The sequence below is a fragment of the Melanerpes formicivorus genome, unplaced genomic scaffold (genome assembly GCF_026170545.1).
Source record: "Melanerpes formicivorus ecotype bairdi unplaced genomic scaffold, bMelFor1.0.p_v2 SCAF_7, whole genome shotgun sequence".
In the NCBI taxonomy this organism is placed as follows: domain Eukaryota; kingdom Metazoa; phylum Chordata; class Aves; order Piciformes; family Picidae; genus Melanerpes; species Melanerpes formicivorus.
In genome coordinates this window covers 21,230,839-21,247,171 of record NW_027142359.1, presented here as the reverse complement: position 1 = coordinate 21,247,171, position 16,333 = coordinate 21,230,839, and the positions used below count along the sequence as shown (strand labels likewise).

At 45.8% G+C, this 16,333-nt stretch overlaps 1 protein-coding gene across 1 annotated transcript in view; it reads right to left on the bottom strand.

The window, feature by feature from the left end:
• Nucleotides 1-16,333, bottom strand: part of NIBAN1 (niban apoptosis regulator 1) — a 78,267-nt gene that overhangs the window by 25,374 nt on the left and 36,560 nt on the right. The window contains exons 2-5 of the mRNA XM_068141328.1: nt 15,055-15,185; nt 13,274-13,405; nt 12,502-12,616; nt 10,340-10,507 (exon numbers count right to left, since the gene is read on the bottom strand). Coding sequence (XP_067997429.1) covers nt 10,340-10,507; nt 12,502-12,616; nt 13,274-13,405; nt 15,055-15,185 — 546 coding nt within the window. The remainder of the gene's footprint in view (nt 1-10,339; nt 10,508-12,501; nt 12,617-13,273; nt 13,406-15,054; nt 15,186-16,333) is intronic.

Genomic DNA, 16,333 nt, shown 5'->3' with positions numbered 1-16,333 from the left:
GGGAGTTGTGAAGAGCCAGGTCTCCCCTTCAGTCTCCTTTTCTCCAGCAAAACCAACCCCAGTTTTCTCAGCTGCTCCTCACAGAACTTGTTCTCCAGCTTTGTTGCCCTTTTCTGGACACACTCCAGCACCTCAACATCCTTCTTAGAGTGAGAGCTCCAAAACTGAATTCACTACTCAAGGTGTGGCCTCACCAGTGCTGAATACAGGGGGACTACCCCTGTCCTAGCCTGGCTGGCCATAATACTGCTGATCCAGGCCAGGATGCTGTTGCTCTTCTTGTCCATCTGGGCACTCACTGGCTTGTCTTCAGCTGGATGTCAACCAACACCCCTGTCCTGTCTTGACAGGTAGTTTCCAGTCACTGCACCCCAAGCCTGTAGCACTGCATGGGGATGGTGTGACCTAAGTGCAAGACATGGCACCTCACCTATCTGAATCTCATCTCATTGTCTTAGTCCATCAATCCAGCCTGTCCAGTCCCTCTGCAGAGCTTTCCTACCCTCAAGCAGACCAACACTCCCTCCCAGCTTAGTGTCATCAAATGACAGGAGTACTAATAAGTGTTTGAGGACAAATAGAGTATCGTTTACTCCCTTCACGAATGCCCTATTGATGACTCTTCATTGAAGCAGCAGCACAGCTCATTTAGTGCAAACACACGGAAAAGTCTGTGTTTGGGAAGGACAGTGAAATGTTTGTTCAGCTCCTGGAGGGCCTCTGGTCAGATGTGATAACCAGACAGCGAGAAATTTCCCCTTCCCAGGATTGATGGGGTGGTTTGCTCCACTGAGACACCAGCAGTTCACAGCTCCTTTCGGCCTCTTGGCTAAGCCTGCAAACTGGGACTCACTGGGTTTTGGATGCAGCAGCAGCATTTGGAGAGCCAAGGAACCACAGTCAGGATGTTTTATGAGGTGTAAAAACAGAATATGTCATTCTCCAAAACAAACTGAGTGCCCCTATTGCAATCCAGTAAATGTCCTTCTCCCATCTGGGCTCTTTTGCAATAAATTACTGACTTTTATTGTCAGTAATAGCGAAGGGGAGTACTGACCGTGGGCAAGCTGCTTTACCAAAGCTAGCTAAACCCCTGAGAGGAACCTAAGCTCTTTTGGCTGACATTTCACAAAAGGCTGAAGCCAAAAGATGTAGATGAACAAGTGTTAAAACAAAATCCAGAAGCCTGAGCTCACAGAGCACAGGTTTTAATTAAAGAAATGCTGATTCTGACACAACGCCCATCGTCGGCCTACCAGAAGTCGGAAGTAATCCACCCTGGCTTCATCTGTTTCCTGTAGCATTCACATCTACAGATACATTCCTGAGCTGGGGAGCTGCTACAGTTTGGGGAAAGATTCATAGAATGGTTTGGGTTGGAAGGGACCTTGAAGACCATCTAGTTCCAACCCAGAGAGGTTGTGGAGTCTCTTCTGGAGGGAGACTCCGTACCCTCCTGGACATTGTGAACCTGGGGAACATGCTGTGGGTGGCCCCTGCTTTAGCAAGGCGATTGGACTGGATGATCTCCAGAGGTCCCTTTCAACCCCTACCATGCCAGGATTCTGGCATCCTGTTTTATCTTTGGTTTTAACAGTCTCAGAAGACAGTGCTTCCACCACTTACTGTTTCCACTGCATGCTGCTCCCCTTAATGGAATAGATTTCATGCTAAGAAATGCAAACCACATTTTCTCCATTTTTCTTATCCTTCCAAGTCACTCTGCTCTCACCTTGGCATCTGTTGCTTTCAAATATACTCAGGCTGTTGTTTTGTCTCTGCTTTCCACTATACATGCCAGCCACCGAAGCACTTGGGGTGAAGGCAGCTGGAGAAGATCACTATGGAATAAGAGACATTCCTGCAGCTGAGGAATCATTTTACCAACCTCCCTACACCACAATCAGAGGCCACCTATCAAATACAAATAAAGAAGCAGACGCAAAACGAGTTCCCTTTCCAGGAGTGATCTCTGTAGCACAGGTTTCCTGAATAGCAATTTTTTCTGGCATTTCTGGTAATACCTGCTGGGTATTTAGTTGCTGTGGGCAGGGACTGTGGTGATCAGTATCTGTCACTCATGTGGTTTCTGTTTGATGATGAGGAACTTTCTTCTGTGGGTCGAATGAGCAATAACATCTCCCAGAGGATTACAAGGAGGACACAGGGAATGCCTAAGAGAGGGCAAGACCATCCCATCATTTTATTATCACATAGCAAAAAGCACCACTCAAGTTTCCAGCACATTTTCAGCCTGGAGAAGAGAAGGCTTCAAGTGAGACCTTAGAGCAGCCTTCCAGTATTTGAATGGGGCTACAGGATGCCTGAAAGGGACTTTCTACAAAGGCATGGAGTGACAGGAGCAAGGGGTATGTCTGAAAACTGGAAGAAGCACGATTTAAATTAGACATCAGGAATAAATTCTTCCCAATGAGGGTGGTGAGGCACTGGAACAGGTTACCCAGAGAAGCTATGGAACCTCCAAGCCTGGAGTGTTCCAAGCCAGGTTGGATGGGGCCTTGAGCAAACTGGTCTAGATGAAAGTGTCCCTGCCCATGGCAGAGGGGTTGAACTAGATGATCTTTAAGGTCCCTCCTAACCCAAATCATTCTCTGTTTCTGTGATACTATTTTGTGAGCTGTTGCTTGTAAGATTCTACAGAAAGTTGGTAAGAAAGAACATGGCCATCAACTCTGGAAAAATAAGGTCCAGAAAATTTCTGTCTCTGAAATGAAGCAAATGGCTCCATCTCAAAAGGGTTGGAAGGTAGGAAAATGAGAGTGAATCTATCTGCTGAACATGGGGAGATGAGGAGAGCTTTGGAACTGGACATCAGGAAAAGATAGTTCTTGTAACTCAGCTACAGCACCTCTGGAAAGGACCCTCTGAATAAAAGGATATATTATTTACTTTTACAAACTGGAGTCCTGTCAGACTATTATCCACATCAAGAGTGATGTATAATGCCCTGGGTCTAAGAAGCATCAGCCTCACAGCTCTGGTATCTTCTGGAAAGCAATGTATTATCATATTATTCATAGATCATGTGGTGTGAAGCTGCTAACCACTAACAGAAGCTAGATGAGGTCATTTCCAAACCCGACAGTACCCTGCTGTATTCATAGCAGATTGATGTTTGCAGCACAGGTTCCTTCCAAGACCACCAAACCGGCATGCATCAGGCTTAATTCTCTGCTTTGCAGCATGCAAGGGCTGCATTCAGGCTGTTCAAATCAGCACAAGGAACCTCCCCTCTGCTGGGACCAGCAGATTAATGTTTCATCATCTAAAATATGAGTGCAGTGTATAAACACACACAAAGAACCACAGTATTGTTCATCTCTGACGGTTTCCAAGTGCTGTCCAAACCAGTTACTGTGTCCCTGCTGCAAGTGCAGAGCTTTCTGCTGCTGAACTTTGAAGCTGGAGCCCAAATAAAAGCTGACACCTACAAATGTTATCCCTGGAAACATTCTACATTAGGTAGGATGGGGTTCTGAGCAACCCACTGTAGTTGCAGATGTCCCTGCTGACTGCAGGGGGGTTGGATTAGATGACCTTTAAAGGTTCCTCCCAGCCCAAACCATCCTGTGATTCTATGAAATGGGTATCTTCATGGCTCCTGAAACAGGCTTGTGTGGTGGGCACAAGGTTCTTCCAAGGTTCTTCTGGTAATCTTGGTCATAGATAAGAAATGGAGAATCAGCCCCAGGCATGGAGGTGAGAGAGCTAGGAAGGCTGTAAGTGCAATTAGGATTTTACCATACTCATTATCTTGGTGTTTCAGAATGAATGCCGCTCCTACAGACTGAAAATCCTACCCACAGTAGAAGCAAGCAGGCTTACTGGTAAAACAAAAGCCACACCAATTGAAAGAACTGGTGTTGTAGAGCAAAAGCCTCCCAGAAAGAGGGAAAAACTCTTTATTTTAAGCAAGATATTAAAAATTATTAAAAAAGAAAACCTAAATTGTGTCCTAAAACATTTCATGAGTGTTCTAGCACCCCACAAGCCTTGTCAAGGATATTTAGAGCAAAATGCCCTTGAACGTGATGGCAGTATTAATATTTCTATGGAAGTTTACTCATCAGTTTTGAAAAGTCCATTTGTAGATTCATAGAATCTTTTGGGTTGGAAAGGGACCTTTAAAGATCACCTAGTTCCAAAGCCCTGCCATGGGCAGAAGTACCTTCCACTAGACCAGATTGATGAAGACCTCATCTAACCTGGCCTTGAACACCTCCAGGGAGGGGGCTGCACTCTGTTATTTATTTTAGGGAATGGTTTATTTTAGGGAATGGTTTATTTCAGGAGCAAGCCAAGCTGCAGACTGTTTACCTTCACTAACACTTTCTGGAGGGCAGCATCAAAAGCAGTAGATGATATTGATGTCACTGTGATGGGAATTTCTCCCAGTTGTTTGGCTTGATTGGGAATTGAAGAGTTTTCCCATCCTCACATGGTACATTTGGTCATCAGGTATCTATCTGACCTATCTATGTGATCAGCCATGGTCTCAGCTGCTCATGTGATCACAGGAGAGTTTATCTTATTAACCACAAGGTGATTTAATCAAAGAACAGCAGCTGCAGCAGCAGAAGCCAAGGCACAAGTGCCATGTTTAAGCCAGGCAGGTGAAGGGCTGAATATTTGTGCCCTTTCCCACCCCAAATGAGCACACAAACCTTCAGAAAGGGCCTGCTTTCATCTCACTGCAGAAGGACATTTTTCTTTAAGATCAAAAAAAAGCAATTTCCTCCTCAGATCTACTTTAATTGGGCTTTCCACATGTCATCTCAAAAAGGCAACAAGAAAACCCTTCTTTTCAGCTGCCCTCTCTGGAGAAGAAAAGCCACCCTGTGTTTGCAACATGAGGACTCAGAAATCCTTCCAAAGTCCTTTTTTGGACTCATGACAGATGCTTTGATCTGTAAATGGAGATCTATATTCTTCAGCTTCAGTACTTAATGCCATCTTCTCAACCTTCACCAGCGCTTCAGTAATTACTTTGAATTATAGTCCAAGAGCTGGCGAGCCCTGTGCGTATTGAATGTGTGCAACACAGGAAAGCTAGAAATAATTATGAGAAAAACACCTACCAGCAGACCTGAGAGCTGAAAAAGGAAATGTGGACACAGCTAATGGCAAGCCTAGAAGCCAAAATTGGAGAATAAAGATCTGAAGCCACCTTAGTTGTCCTGACATCGACACACTGTGACAGAATGCCCTGAATGAGCTTGAAAGTACATTTTGTACTTCTCCTGTGCCTAATGTAGTTCTTCATTGTGCTTCTTTAATGCATTTATTCTCTGAACTACTTTTTTTTTTTCTATTTACAGTGAAATTGGAGATGACAGGATGTGGTTTTGAAAGTCCCTTAGCTTCCTGTGTCATGATGGTGATTAGCAAGATAAGGATGTGAAATCAAGCCAGATGAAAGAAACTAAAATCATGAAGTGAAACTGCACCTCCCAGAACTGGCTAGTTGTATTTTCCGTCTCATCCTGCAGTTTCCCTCTGTCCCAACACCAACTGGGATAGTGTTGTGGCTCCACTAACTAGAGTGGCCTAGAGTAGATAGAGTTGGTGGGCTCCACCAACTAGAATGGTCTACAGTAGGTATACTTTGTGGGCTCCACCAGCTAGAGAGGCCTAGAGCAGATACAGTTATTGGGCTGCACTGACTAGAGTAGATGGAATGGAATGGAATGGAATGGAATGGAATGGAATGGAATGGAATGGAATGGAATGGAATAGCATAGCATAGCATAGCATAGCATAGCATAGAATAGAATAGAATAGAATAGAATAGAATAGAATAGAATAGACCAGGTTGGAAGAGACCCTCGACACCTCCCCAGGCAGCCCATTCCAATGGGCAATCACTCTCTCTGTGTAGAATTTCTTCTAACCTCCAGCCTAAACCTCCCCTGGTGCAGCTTGAGACTGTGTCCTCTTGTTCTGGTGCTGGTTGCCTGGGAGAAGAGACCAACCTCCACCTGTCTACAACCTCCCTTCAGGTAGTTGTAGAGAGCAATAAGGTCTCCCCTGAGTCTCCTCTTCTCCAGGCTAAGCAACCCCAGCTCCATGGGCTTCTTCACTTTGAACAGCAAATAGTAAGTGAAACATAGAAGCTGGTGAGCTCACATAGGAAATGAGACCTCCTAAGATAACAAGAATTTGAAGTGTGCAGTTCTCACTTAGAAAATGGGGATGGAGAAGGAGCCATGTCAAGTCAAAGCTGTGGATAAAAGTGGAGGGATCATGGAGATAAAGGGAAACTAATGAATCGCATGATACAGCCCACATCTAAACTGGGAGTAGAGGTTTAGGAAACCAGAGGAAAATATGAAACCACTTCCTTCCACATTCCACTCAAGCACAACAACTTTAAAAACTGGCAAGTTTTTAAAGCTAAGCATTACATCAAATCCTGCATTGAGGAAGGTCTGACCTCCACAGACACTTGCAAAGAGGTTTCTGGTAACTAACGGTGAACAGCCAGCAGCTCCTCTCTGTCAACCTAAGGAAAACTCACGTGAGGCAAAACCTATGGAGAGAAGCTAAAATATAATATTATGGGCAGAATTTTCTCCTTCTTGCTGCAGGAAGTAAATATGAGTCATAAGGTTGGATGAGATCTTTAAGATGATTGAGTCCAACCTTTGTTGTATTAGGATAGATATGTTTTGTCACATGCTGTTATTCTCCTGAATTAATCATGAATCATCAAAACTGAAACAGAGCAATTCTGTCCCTCTGTTATCCCAAATTTGTTTCTCTTCAATCCACTTTGATCCTTCCTTTTCACCCGCTTTGGTCCTTCCCCTAACAATCCAATAAACCTCAAATGGGATCTCAAGCAACCTGGTCTAGTGGAAGGTGTCCCTGCCCATGGCGGGGGGGTGGAACCAGATGATCTTTAAGGCCCCTTCCAACCCAAACTATTCTATGAATTCAGGAATCTATGAATTTCTGTGCACAGATTAGTCAGCTGAGGGTAATTCCCAGAATCCCAGCATCTGTGTCCGGTTGTGCTAGAGTACTTTTAAAGCCATGACCAGCCAGGTCCTGACTGGTTTAGGCTCATTTGAAAGGTTTTAAATATCCTTTGTTTGAACCATACTCAAGAAGGGTGCAAGGGATCTACATATTCCACTGATAATGAAGGGAATCATTGTCCCCTCTATCTGCAAATCCTCCTCTCTCTTATCATGAGACTGAGGCACCCTCACACAGGTGACAGACTTGGCAGGTGGGCCAATGCCAACCTAATGAAGTTCAGCAAGGCCAAGTGCAAGGTCCTGCACCTGGGTTGGGGCAACCTCAAGCACAAATGCAGGCTGGGTAGAGAATGAATAGAAAGAAGTCTTGAGGAGGGCTTTGGGGTGCTGGGTGATGAGAAGCTCAATGTGACCAGCAACATGTTTTTGCAGCTCAGAAGCCAACCATGTCCTCAGCTGCATCAAAAGATCTCTGGCTAGCAGGTGTAGGGAGGGGATCCTGCCCCTCTCCTCTGCTGAGACTCCATCTGCAGTGCTGGGGCCAGGTCTGGAGTCCTCAGCACAGGAGAGACAGGAATCTGTTGGAGCAGGAACAGAGGAGGCCACAGTGATAATGGGAGGGCTGGAAGCCCTCTGCTGTGAGGCCACACTGAGAGAGTTGGGTTTGTTCAGCTTGGTGAAGGCTCCCAGGGTGCCTTAGAACAGCCTTCCAGTGTTTGAAGGGAGCTAGAGGAGAGCTGGAGAGGAACTTTCTACAAAGGCATGGAGTGACAGGAGCAGGGGGAATGTCTGCAAACTGGAAGAAGCTCAATTTAGATTGCACATTAGGAGGAAATTCTTGCCCATGAGGGTGGTGAGGAACTGGAACAGGTTGCCAAGGGAACCTGTGGTGGCTTCAAGCCTGGAAGTGTTCCAAGCCAAATTGGATGGGGCCTTGAGCAATCTGGTCTATAGTAGGAGGTATCCCTGCCCATGGCAGGGGGGTTGGAACTAGATGATCTTGATGGTCTTTTCCAACCCAACTCACTCTGTAATTCTATGGTTCTGTTAGTATAAAGCATAAACACAACAGGAATATTTGGAGGAGGCAGGGAGGAGAACCCACAATCCGTACATCTGAATCATGTTTACAGGCAGTGAGCACTAAATCCCAACGCTTTTGTCATTATTCTCCTGACCATGAGTTCTGACCAGAAACCCCAGAAGCACAGGCTGGACCAGCCAGCTAGAGCAGAGTCACTCTAAGGAGAGGAAACAGCTGAATGCCAGGGCGGCTCCACAGGCTGATTCACTCCAGTCTTCTGCTCAGCAAAAGACCATAGTTCATTCTGCTGCCTGGGAGAAACAAGGCTCCAACAACACCACACACAAATGGTTGCCTAAATGCTAGTGTTATTCCTTTCCAGAAGTGGCTAGAAAAGACAGAAAGGCAACTTCTGATCAGCCATAACATCTGGCTTCCTCCTGTCTGTGCCAAATCTGCCCTGGCACATTTCAGAAGAGGTGGGGCGAGAGCTGCTTTGGCCACTGCTCCTTGTCCCACTGAATTATATTCCACAACACAGCTCAAAGGACTGCTGCAGCATGTGCCTGTGACTTTGTTGGATTGTTTGGATATCTGAGTTTTTAGGCAGATTTTTTGCAAATAAGGTTTTAGGCAGATTTTTGTAAATATAAACACTTTGAAAAGTGTTAATAAAGTAACACTTCTCAGGCACATGAGAATGAATAAAAATCAGTATGAAATCCTTGGGGAAAATATCCCTGAAGAAGTTCACTCCAAGGGCAGCATTAAGGTTACTTGTCAGTGATCATTTTTCCACTTGCAGCACCTGGGTTTCCAGGAGATGGTTTATAATTCCAAGAAATTCAGAAAATATGGGCTCCCACTTCTCTAGCTGTAAAAACCTCTTTGCTTTTACTGGTGTAACAGCAGGCCTTAATCCAGACTGTCTTTAGCTAGGCTGCTGAGCCAAAACAGCAGTGTGACAGAAAGGATGAGCCTTGAGGAAGGCAGTCCAGTGTCACTAAGCATCTTCTGTCAGATAAAACTTTGACCACAGGAAAAGCTAGGAGGGGTAAGTGCTGGGACAGACGCATAAGGAGCAATAGCTGACCCATATGAAATATAATCCAGCACTGATTCACAGGAATTGGAGATGGAAAAGACCTATTAGGTCATCTAGTCCCAGCTTCTGCCAATTCAGAATTGGCCCCTAGAGTAATGTGCTGAACTTTAAGAGGGAAAAAAAGGCTGCCAAAAGCTTTGTCAAGCCTGCTACACTTGCTCCAGAAGAGAGAAATTTAAACCCCCAAACCTAATGAACAGGCTTCAGGTCATAGAGGGCTGACAGTGCCAGGAAAACTTGATTGTATCCCCAGCTCCTCACCAAACCTCAGTGAGGAGCAAAGGGGTGGTATTCCAAAATCCAGAGCACTTTCATACTCTATGAGCCCTGCAGCCAGAACCAGGCTATTCAGAACTGCAAATCACAGAGGCTTTGTCCACCTTGGACAAACCTGGTCACTACATCTGTGAATGAGGTGGGAGTGCCATATTTAGTAAACATCTCTTAGGACTTTGTATCATGATACTGGATTCAGATGAGATGACAGAGAGGGGTCACTTTCAAAGTAATTCCTATCTTTTCTACTCCAGCTCACCACACTGCAGCTCAAATCCCACCTAACTTTGCTCCCAACAAAGCAAGAATACTGGGTTCAGTTGTGGACTTCTCACTCCAAGATGGACATTGTGGTGCTGGGCCACACCCAAAGAAAGGCAACAAAGCTGGAAAAGAGTCCAAAGCACAAGCCTTGTAAGGAGCTGCTGAGGGAACTGAGGTTGTTCAGCCTGGAGAAGAGAAGGCTGAGGGAAGACCTTCTGGCTCTCTACAGGCCCCTGAAAGGAGGTTGAAATGGGGTGGGGGTTGGCCTCAAGCTGCACCAGAGGAACTTTAGGCTGAATATGAGGAACAATTTCTTTCCCAAACTGGTTGTCAAGTCCTGGCACAGACTGCCCACAGCAGTGGTGGTGTCCTCATCCCTGGAGGGATTAGAAAGCCATGTAGATGTGGTGCTGAGGGACATGGTTAAGTGGTGACCTGGCAGTGTTGGGTTAATGGTTGGACTCGATGATCTCAAAGGTCTCTTCCAACCAAAACAAGTCTCTCAATACTAAGAAGAAGGGGTACATGAATGCATTCCTCAAGGCACTGAAAGCCCAGCACCTTTCTTAAATGAATTGCCTTTTCTAACAGCTTTTCAACTCTAAGAGCTGTTCAAATCTTCCCAGGGGTGAACGATGTCCAGGAAGAAGCTCTCTCTGCACTCACCATGGTTTGCATGTCTCACGCAGTCCCCCAGCACGGCGCTGAAGTGCCTCTGAGCTTCTGCCTCTGGGAAGCAATAGTAGCTGTGCCGGGCGAAGGGCTGCCACAGGTACACAGGGAACTCCTTGGGCAGCTGAACGAAGCCTTGAGACACCTCCTTCTCACTTGGCCCTGCACAGAAAACAGCTCTGTTTGAAATCTGTGGTTTTGTTGGTGGGATTTGGATCTTTTCCTCTGCTTGGCAGAGAGAACAGATCTTTGCTAGCAGGGAAGCATGATACATGTAAAAAATCAAGTCTGCTTTTTGATCCAATCAACCTGTGAGACCTCACCTGGAGCACTACATCCAGTTCTGGTGCCTCCAACACAAGAACAGTGAACTGCTGGAGCAAGTCCAGAGGAGGCCATGAAGATGATCAGAGGACTGGAGCACCTTCCCTATGTGGACAGGCTGAGAGAGTTTGGGCTGTTCAGCCTGGAGAACAGAAGGCTCCAGGGACACCTTAAAGCAGCCTTCCAGTACTAGAAGGGGACTACAGGAGAGCTGAGGAAGGACTTTTCACAAGGGCTTGTAGTATGATAGGATGAGGAGCAATGGATTGAAGCTTGAGGAGGGCAGATTTACACTGGAGATTAGGAAGAAATTCTTTACAATGAGGGTGATGGGACACTGGAACAGTCTGCCCTGGGAGGTCATTGATACTCCCTCCCTGGAGGTGTTGAACACCAGGTTGGATGAGGCACTGAACAGCCTGATCTAAAGGAGGGTGTCCCTGCCCATGGCAGGAGGGTTGGAACCAGACAGTTTTTAAAGTCCCTTCCAACCCAAACCATTCTATGAATTTATGAGTTGGGCACAGAGGGCAGGGGAACACAGCTGGGATGGGCAAACTCAGCAGGCACCACCCACATCTCTATGTCATAGCACAGCATCTTGATGTATTCAAGGTGGCCAAAAACTACACACTTAAAATTTAAAATTTCATAGAAACTGTTTCACTGAATTTTAACTGTCAGGGAAAAGGATTTCCTGGCAATAAAGTTAGTGGGCAGCACTGGTCTCCTCTATGTAGAGACTATATAGGAGCATATAGAAACAAACTGCATGAATCCAGGTAGGAACAGCAGCAGTTTCCTTGTCTCCAGGGTCTCCAAACACAGCTGCAAGATGGCCTTATGAACTGTCACTTCAAGCCCTCAAAGGGAAGCAAAGAGAGCATTAAGCACCTTCTGTTTCCACCTGCCTTGAGTCCCTGAGCACAGGAGATGCTGTACAACACCATTTACGGTAATCAAACTCAGTCTTGTCTCAGAGCTACACATTAAGAACCCAGCCACAAGAAGGTTATCTCAGAAGGTCTTCAGCACTGCAGAGAATGGGATTAGGACAGTGAAAGACTGACTGAGACATTCCTTGTGAAGGACAAACCATGGAAAGACCAAAAGTGGCCTTGGGCTGGTCCACATTGCTCAACCCCAGCTCCTGCAGAGTTGTGGTGATGGCCTTAGGGCACCACTGCCCCATGCTACCCTCTGACCACCCTACACCTTTGAAAAGGCATATGAGGGGGTCACCTCCCAAAGTCATAACTGTAAGTGGTACAAGGCAGGACTTAAAAATAATCCTTGTCTACATGTTGTCCTTATCTCTTTCCTCATGTGGCATCCCATTTTCCAAATCTGACTTTGCCACATGAGATCTGTTCCCTTAAAGCCCTCATTTTCTCCACTTTCATGGAGTGGAGGCAAGCAGGACCACAGAAGTTCCTGTCCCAGAAACAACAAATTCAGCAGCAACAACCTTCCTGCCCTCTTTGTAGGACTTATTATCAGCTGTGAGTCAACACAGGCAGCTGGCATCTAAAAATGGAAACAAATAAACCAGGAATATTAACAAACCCTGGGAACAATGGTGTTGTGGTTCCTGCCCTGCCGCTGCACAGCTTCCAGCACCTTTGTGCCGGGATGCTGGGGAAGAAAGGCAACCAGCATTTCTTTGTGTCTTCTGTGTATGTCCAGTCTGGAGCTGTCCTTTGCCTTAGACAAAGGGCTGTGTGCATCTTCTGTTGCCCTAGTTTAAAGTCCATCCCGAAAGCCTGCCCAGAAGAGGTCTGTGTGCAGAACAGAGCCTGAGGTTTGGCGGTTCAGCATCAAGCAGGGCTTACCAACAGGATCTGGGAAATGTTTGTCAGACAGCAAATTGTAATCTTCTTCTGAAGTCAGCACTTTGCCTCCTGCAGGAAGAACGTGATATTTAGGGCTGGCTCCTTTCTGGTAGGCCTGGAAACACAAGAGAGAAGGAGTCAAACAGAGATTTAAGGAGAAGGGAAACACAAAATACACAATCCAAGGACAAAGCTAATGCACAGGGATAATCCCCAAGGGGAATATATTTCTGTCAGAGTGAAGTTTGGCTATATTCCCTGGACAGGTAAAACCTCAAACACAGTTAAACGTAAAAAACATATTTTAAAATGCAGCTTATGAGCTGTGGGGAAGAGTCAGGGAAAGAAGGGAGGGGAAAAAGATGGGATTTTCTTCTAATCCTCATTTGTTTGATTAGTCATCCAGGACTAGTTTGACTACAGCAGCTGTCAAATGAAAAGTTTCACTGGAGTCAACTTAAAGACACCCAAAACTTGTCATTGTGAGTCCAAGTGCAGAAGCACAGGGATGTATTGCAGTAACTACAGGTAGGAGTGTTCTGTGACAGGCAAAGGAAGCTTCAAAGCACTGGTAAAAGGGTTTGCCAGCGCTGCAAACATACATGGCCAGCATAAGGTGTTTGGTTGTACCTTCAGCCATCACAAGGCTGGAGCTGCCTCACTGAGGACATTTCATCTCATGTTGCTACAAGAAAGGCAGCTGCAGCAGTAAATTCACTTGACAGCAGTTTATTTGGGAGTGCAGAAGAACATAAGTGGAAGAAGCACTTACCTCTTTAGTCTCAAAGCAATCCACAGTGTAGTCATTTTTGATAACAACATATCTGTCTTTCCACTTCTTCAGGTCCTCAGCAAAATGCAGCAGCTCTGCTTCATATAAGACAGTGCCAGCTTCCAGTGGGGGCTGCAAAGACAATTCATGAGATCCTAAATGACTCTGCATCACCAACCATTTGGAAGCTTTGATTTCCACATTTCCATAAGGCTGCTGCAAGAGCTTTTCAGTCTTCAAATTCAGTTTGGAGTCACAAACATCACTGATCTGGGCAGGTACTACATACATGATCAGATTCTTGTGGCCTGAAGTGAGAAGGCAGCTCTGAGACAGAGATGTTCCCATTTACCTTTTGGCTGGCAGGCTGAGTGCAAAATGACCTTTAGTTCATCATCATCATATCTTTCATGAGACCCCACCTGTCTCCTGACACTCCACTAGGAATACTGTATCTACCCATGGAGCCCCCAACACAAGAAGGACATGGAACTGTTAGAGCAGGTCTAGAGGAGGCCATAGAGATGATCAGAGGGCTGGGGCACCTCTCCTACAGCGACAGGCTGAGGAAGCTGGGGCTGTTCAGCCTGGAGAAGAGAAGGCTTCACAGAGACTTTAGAGCAGCTTTCCAGTATTGCAGGGGGCTACAAGAAAGCTGATGAGGGACTTTAACAAAGTCATGGAGTAACAGGATGAGGATAATGGCTTCAAACTGGAAGACGCTCTATTTAGATTAGACATTAGGAAGAAATTCTTCCTCTTGAGGGTGGTGAGGCACTGGAACAGGTTGCCCAGAGAAGCTGTGGATGCTCCAAGCCTGGAAGGGTTCCAAGTCAAGTTGGATGGGGTCTTGAGCAAGCTGGTCTAGTGGGAGGCATCCCTGACCATGGCAGCAGGGTTGGAAATAGATGATTGTCATGGTCTTTTCCAACTTAAATCATTCTATGATTCTATGTTTCTAATTCCAAAATAAAGATGAATTTTTGAAAATAACCTTTAAACCTGTACCCAGAGGCAATTTGTCCACCTAAAACCTAACTGAACCCACTACTACAGATCTGAGAATCTATTAACTATATGGCATTCAATACTGGGAAAAACAAGAAAACCAAGCCCAGTTAGTGGCTGATGCATGTCCAGCTCATATTTTTGATACATTACATCTACCAAATGTGATTTAAATAGTTAATGCATTAATTATTTCATGCAGGAGAAAAGAGCTGTATGGCAGCTTGAGGACAGGGAAGGGCTTATGTGCCCTCATTGAATCATGGAATGGTTTGAGTTGAAAGGGAGCTTTCAAGGTCACCTAGTCCAACCCCCTGCAGTCAGCAGTGACACCTGCAACTAGAGCAGGCTGCTCACGGCCCCAAACTGGGCACCCTGGGAGAGTGTCTCACCATCCTTTTGGTCAAAAAAGTCTCCTTTCACTCTAAAGTGACTAAATGTCTTAAAGTTTCAAACCATCTCCCCTTGTCCTGTCACGACAGACCCTACTCAAAAGTCTGTCCTCAGCTTTCAGATCAGCCCCTCTAATCACTAAAAGGCTCTGGAGCCGCCTTCTCCAGGCTGAACAACCTCAACTCTCTCAGTGTGGCCTCAAAGCAGAGGGCTTCCAGCCCTCCCACCATTGCTGTGGCCTCCTCTGGTCCTGCTCCAATAGATCCATGTCTCTCCTGTGCCGAGGAGAGCTGGACCCAGCACTGCAGTTGGGGGTCTCAGCAGAGTGGAATAAGAGGACAGAATCTCCCCTCTTCACCTGCTGGCCACAATCCTCCTACCTTGGTTTTGAGGAACCTGGACTGGGAGTCTCTGTGCTGCTCCAGCTCATCCTGTATGTGCTTGCAGAAAGCTACCACATACTGGCGCCTGTAGTGCGGGCTGAAGTTTTTGATGACAGCCTCTGTTTTTCCTGAAACACAAAGAGAGGTTTAATTGTATTTATTGTCACATGGGTTCAGAAACCATAATGCAGAACCAAGGCAGTTATCAACAGTGACCCAAAATACTGCCCAAGACTACCACTGGCCACTTGCTGCACAGAGATGCACTCAGCCAGTGTGATAACCAAGCAATGAGGGAACTCCTCCAGGAAAACACTGGGGTTTGGACTTTGTTTTTCCTGCTAAGAGTGGGAAAATATACCCCAAATTCTTTTCTCTAAGAAACGATGCTACCTGCCTTTCCCTGGGACATAGTGCCACAGAGCCATGGGTGTTCCATTGCTGATAAGGTTTTCAAAGAAACATACAGCCAAGTGATACTGGCTAGTCCTCAGCAGTATTATCTAGTTTTATCCCTTAGATTTCCAAACTCCTACAAAGGATATTTCCTAGGCTGGGGCACTAGGCTCTTTGTTTTAATGTAAATAGATACCCAGTCAGGCTGCAATAAACACTAATCTTGTATTGTCTCACTGTGATCAAGATCTCAGCAGCAGCAATAACAGCAATAAACACTCTGACAGTCTCACTTCTGGGAATATTAAAGCAATTTACCAGTAATTAACTCATTAAGTCTATCAGAGAAAGAATAATGTTTTCCAGGCAGAGAAGCAAGGCTGAAAGGGAAAGGCATATGCTTGTACCTCACTCAGAGTCTAAGCCTGGTCTAGGCAGAATCCTGACTCTCCTGGGTACTGAAGAGATCTGAACAGATCCCTTTTCTGTTCCACTCCCTGGTGGTGTTCAAGCCAGGCTGGATGAGGTCTTGAGCAATCAATTCTAGTTGAGAGATATCCCTGCCCACGGGATTCCTTGCATTAAGGAACCCAGCACAAAGGGATTTTCTGAGCATACAACCGAGCAATGTAATTCCACACCTCAAGCAATTCTGATGCTCTCAAAATTCTATCTTTTTATGCTTGGGAAAAAAAATAACTGCATTTTCTGTACAAGAAAAGAAAAAAAAGGTAGTTTCCAAACTGAGATTTCTTGAAGTCTTTATAGTTATGGCCTCCTAACCCAGGCCTGGCATTCTGCACTCCTGAAGGGAAACCACCAAGAAGCACCATCACCTCCACAGTCCTGGAAAAGCTCAACCACCTGCATCCTATATTGA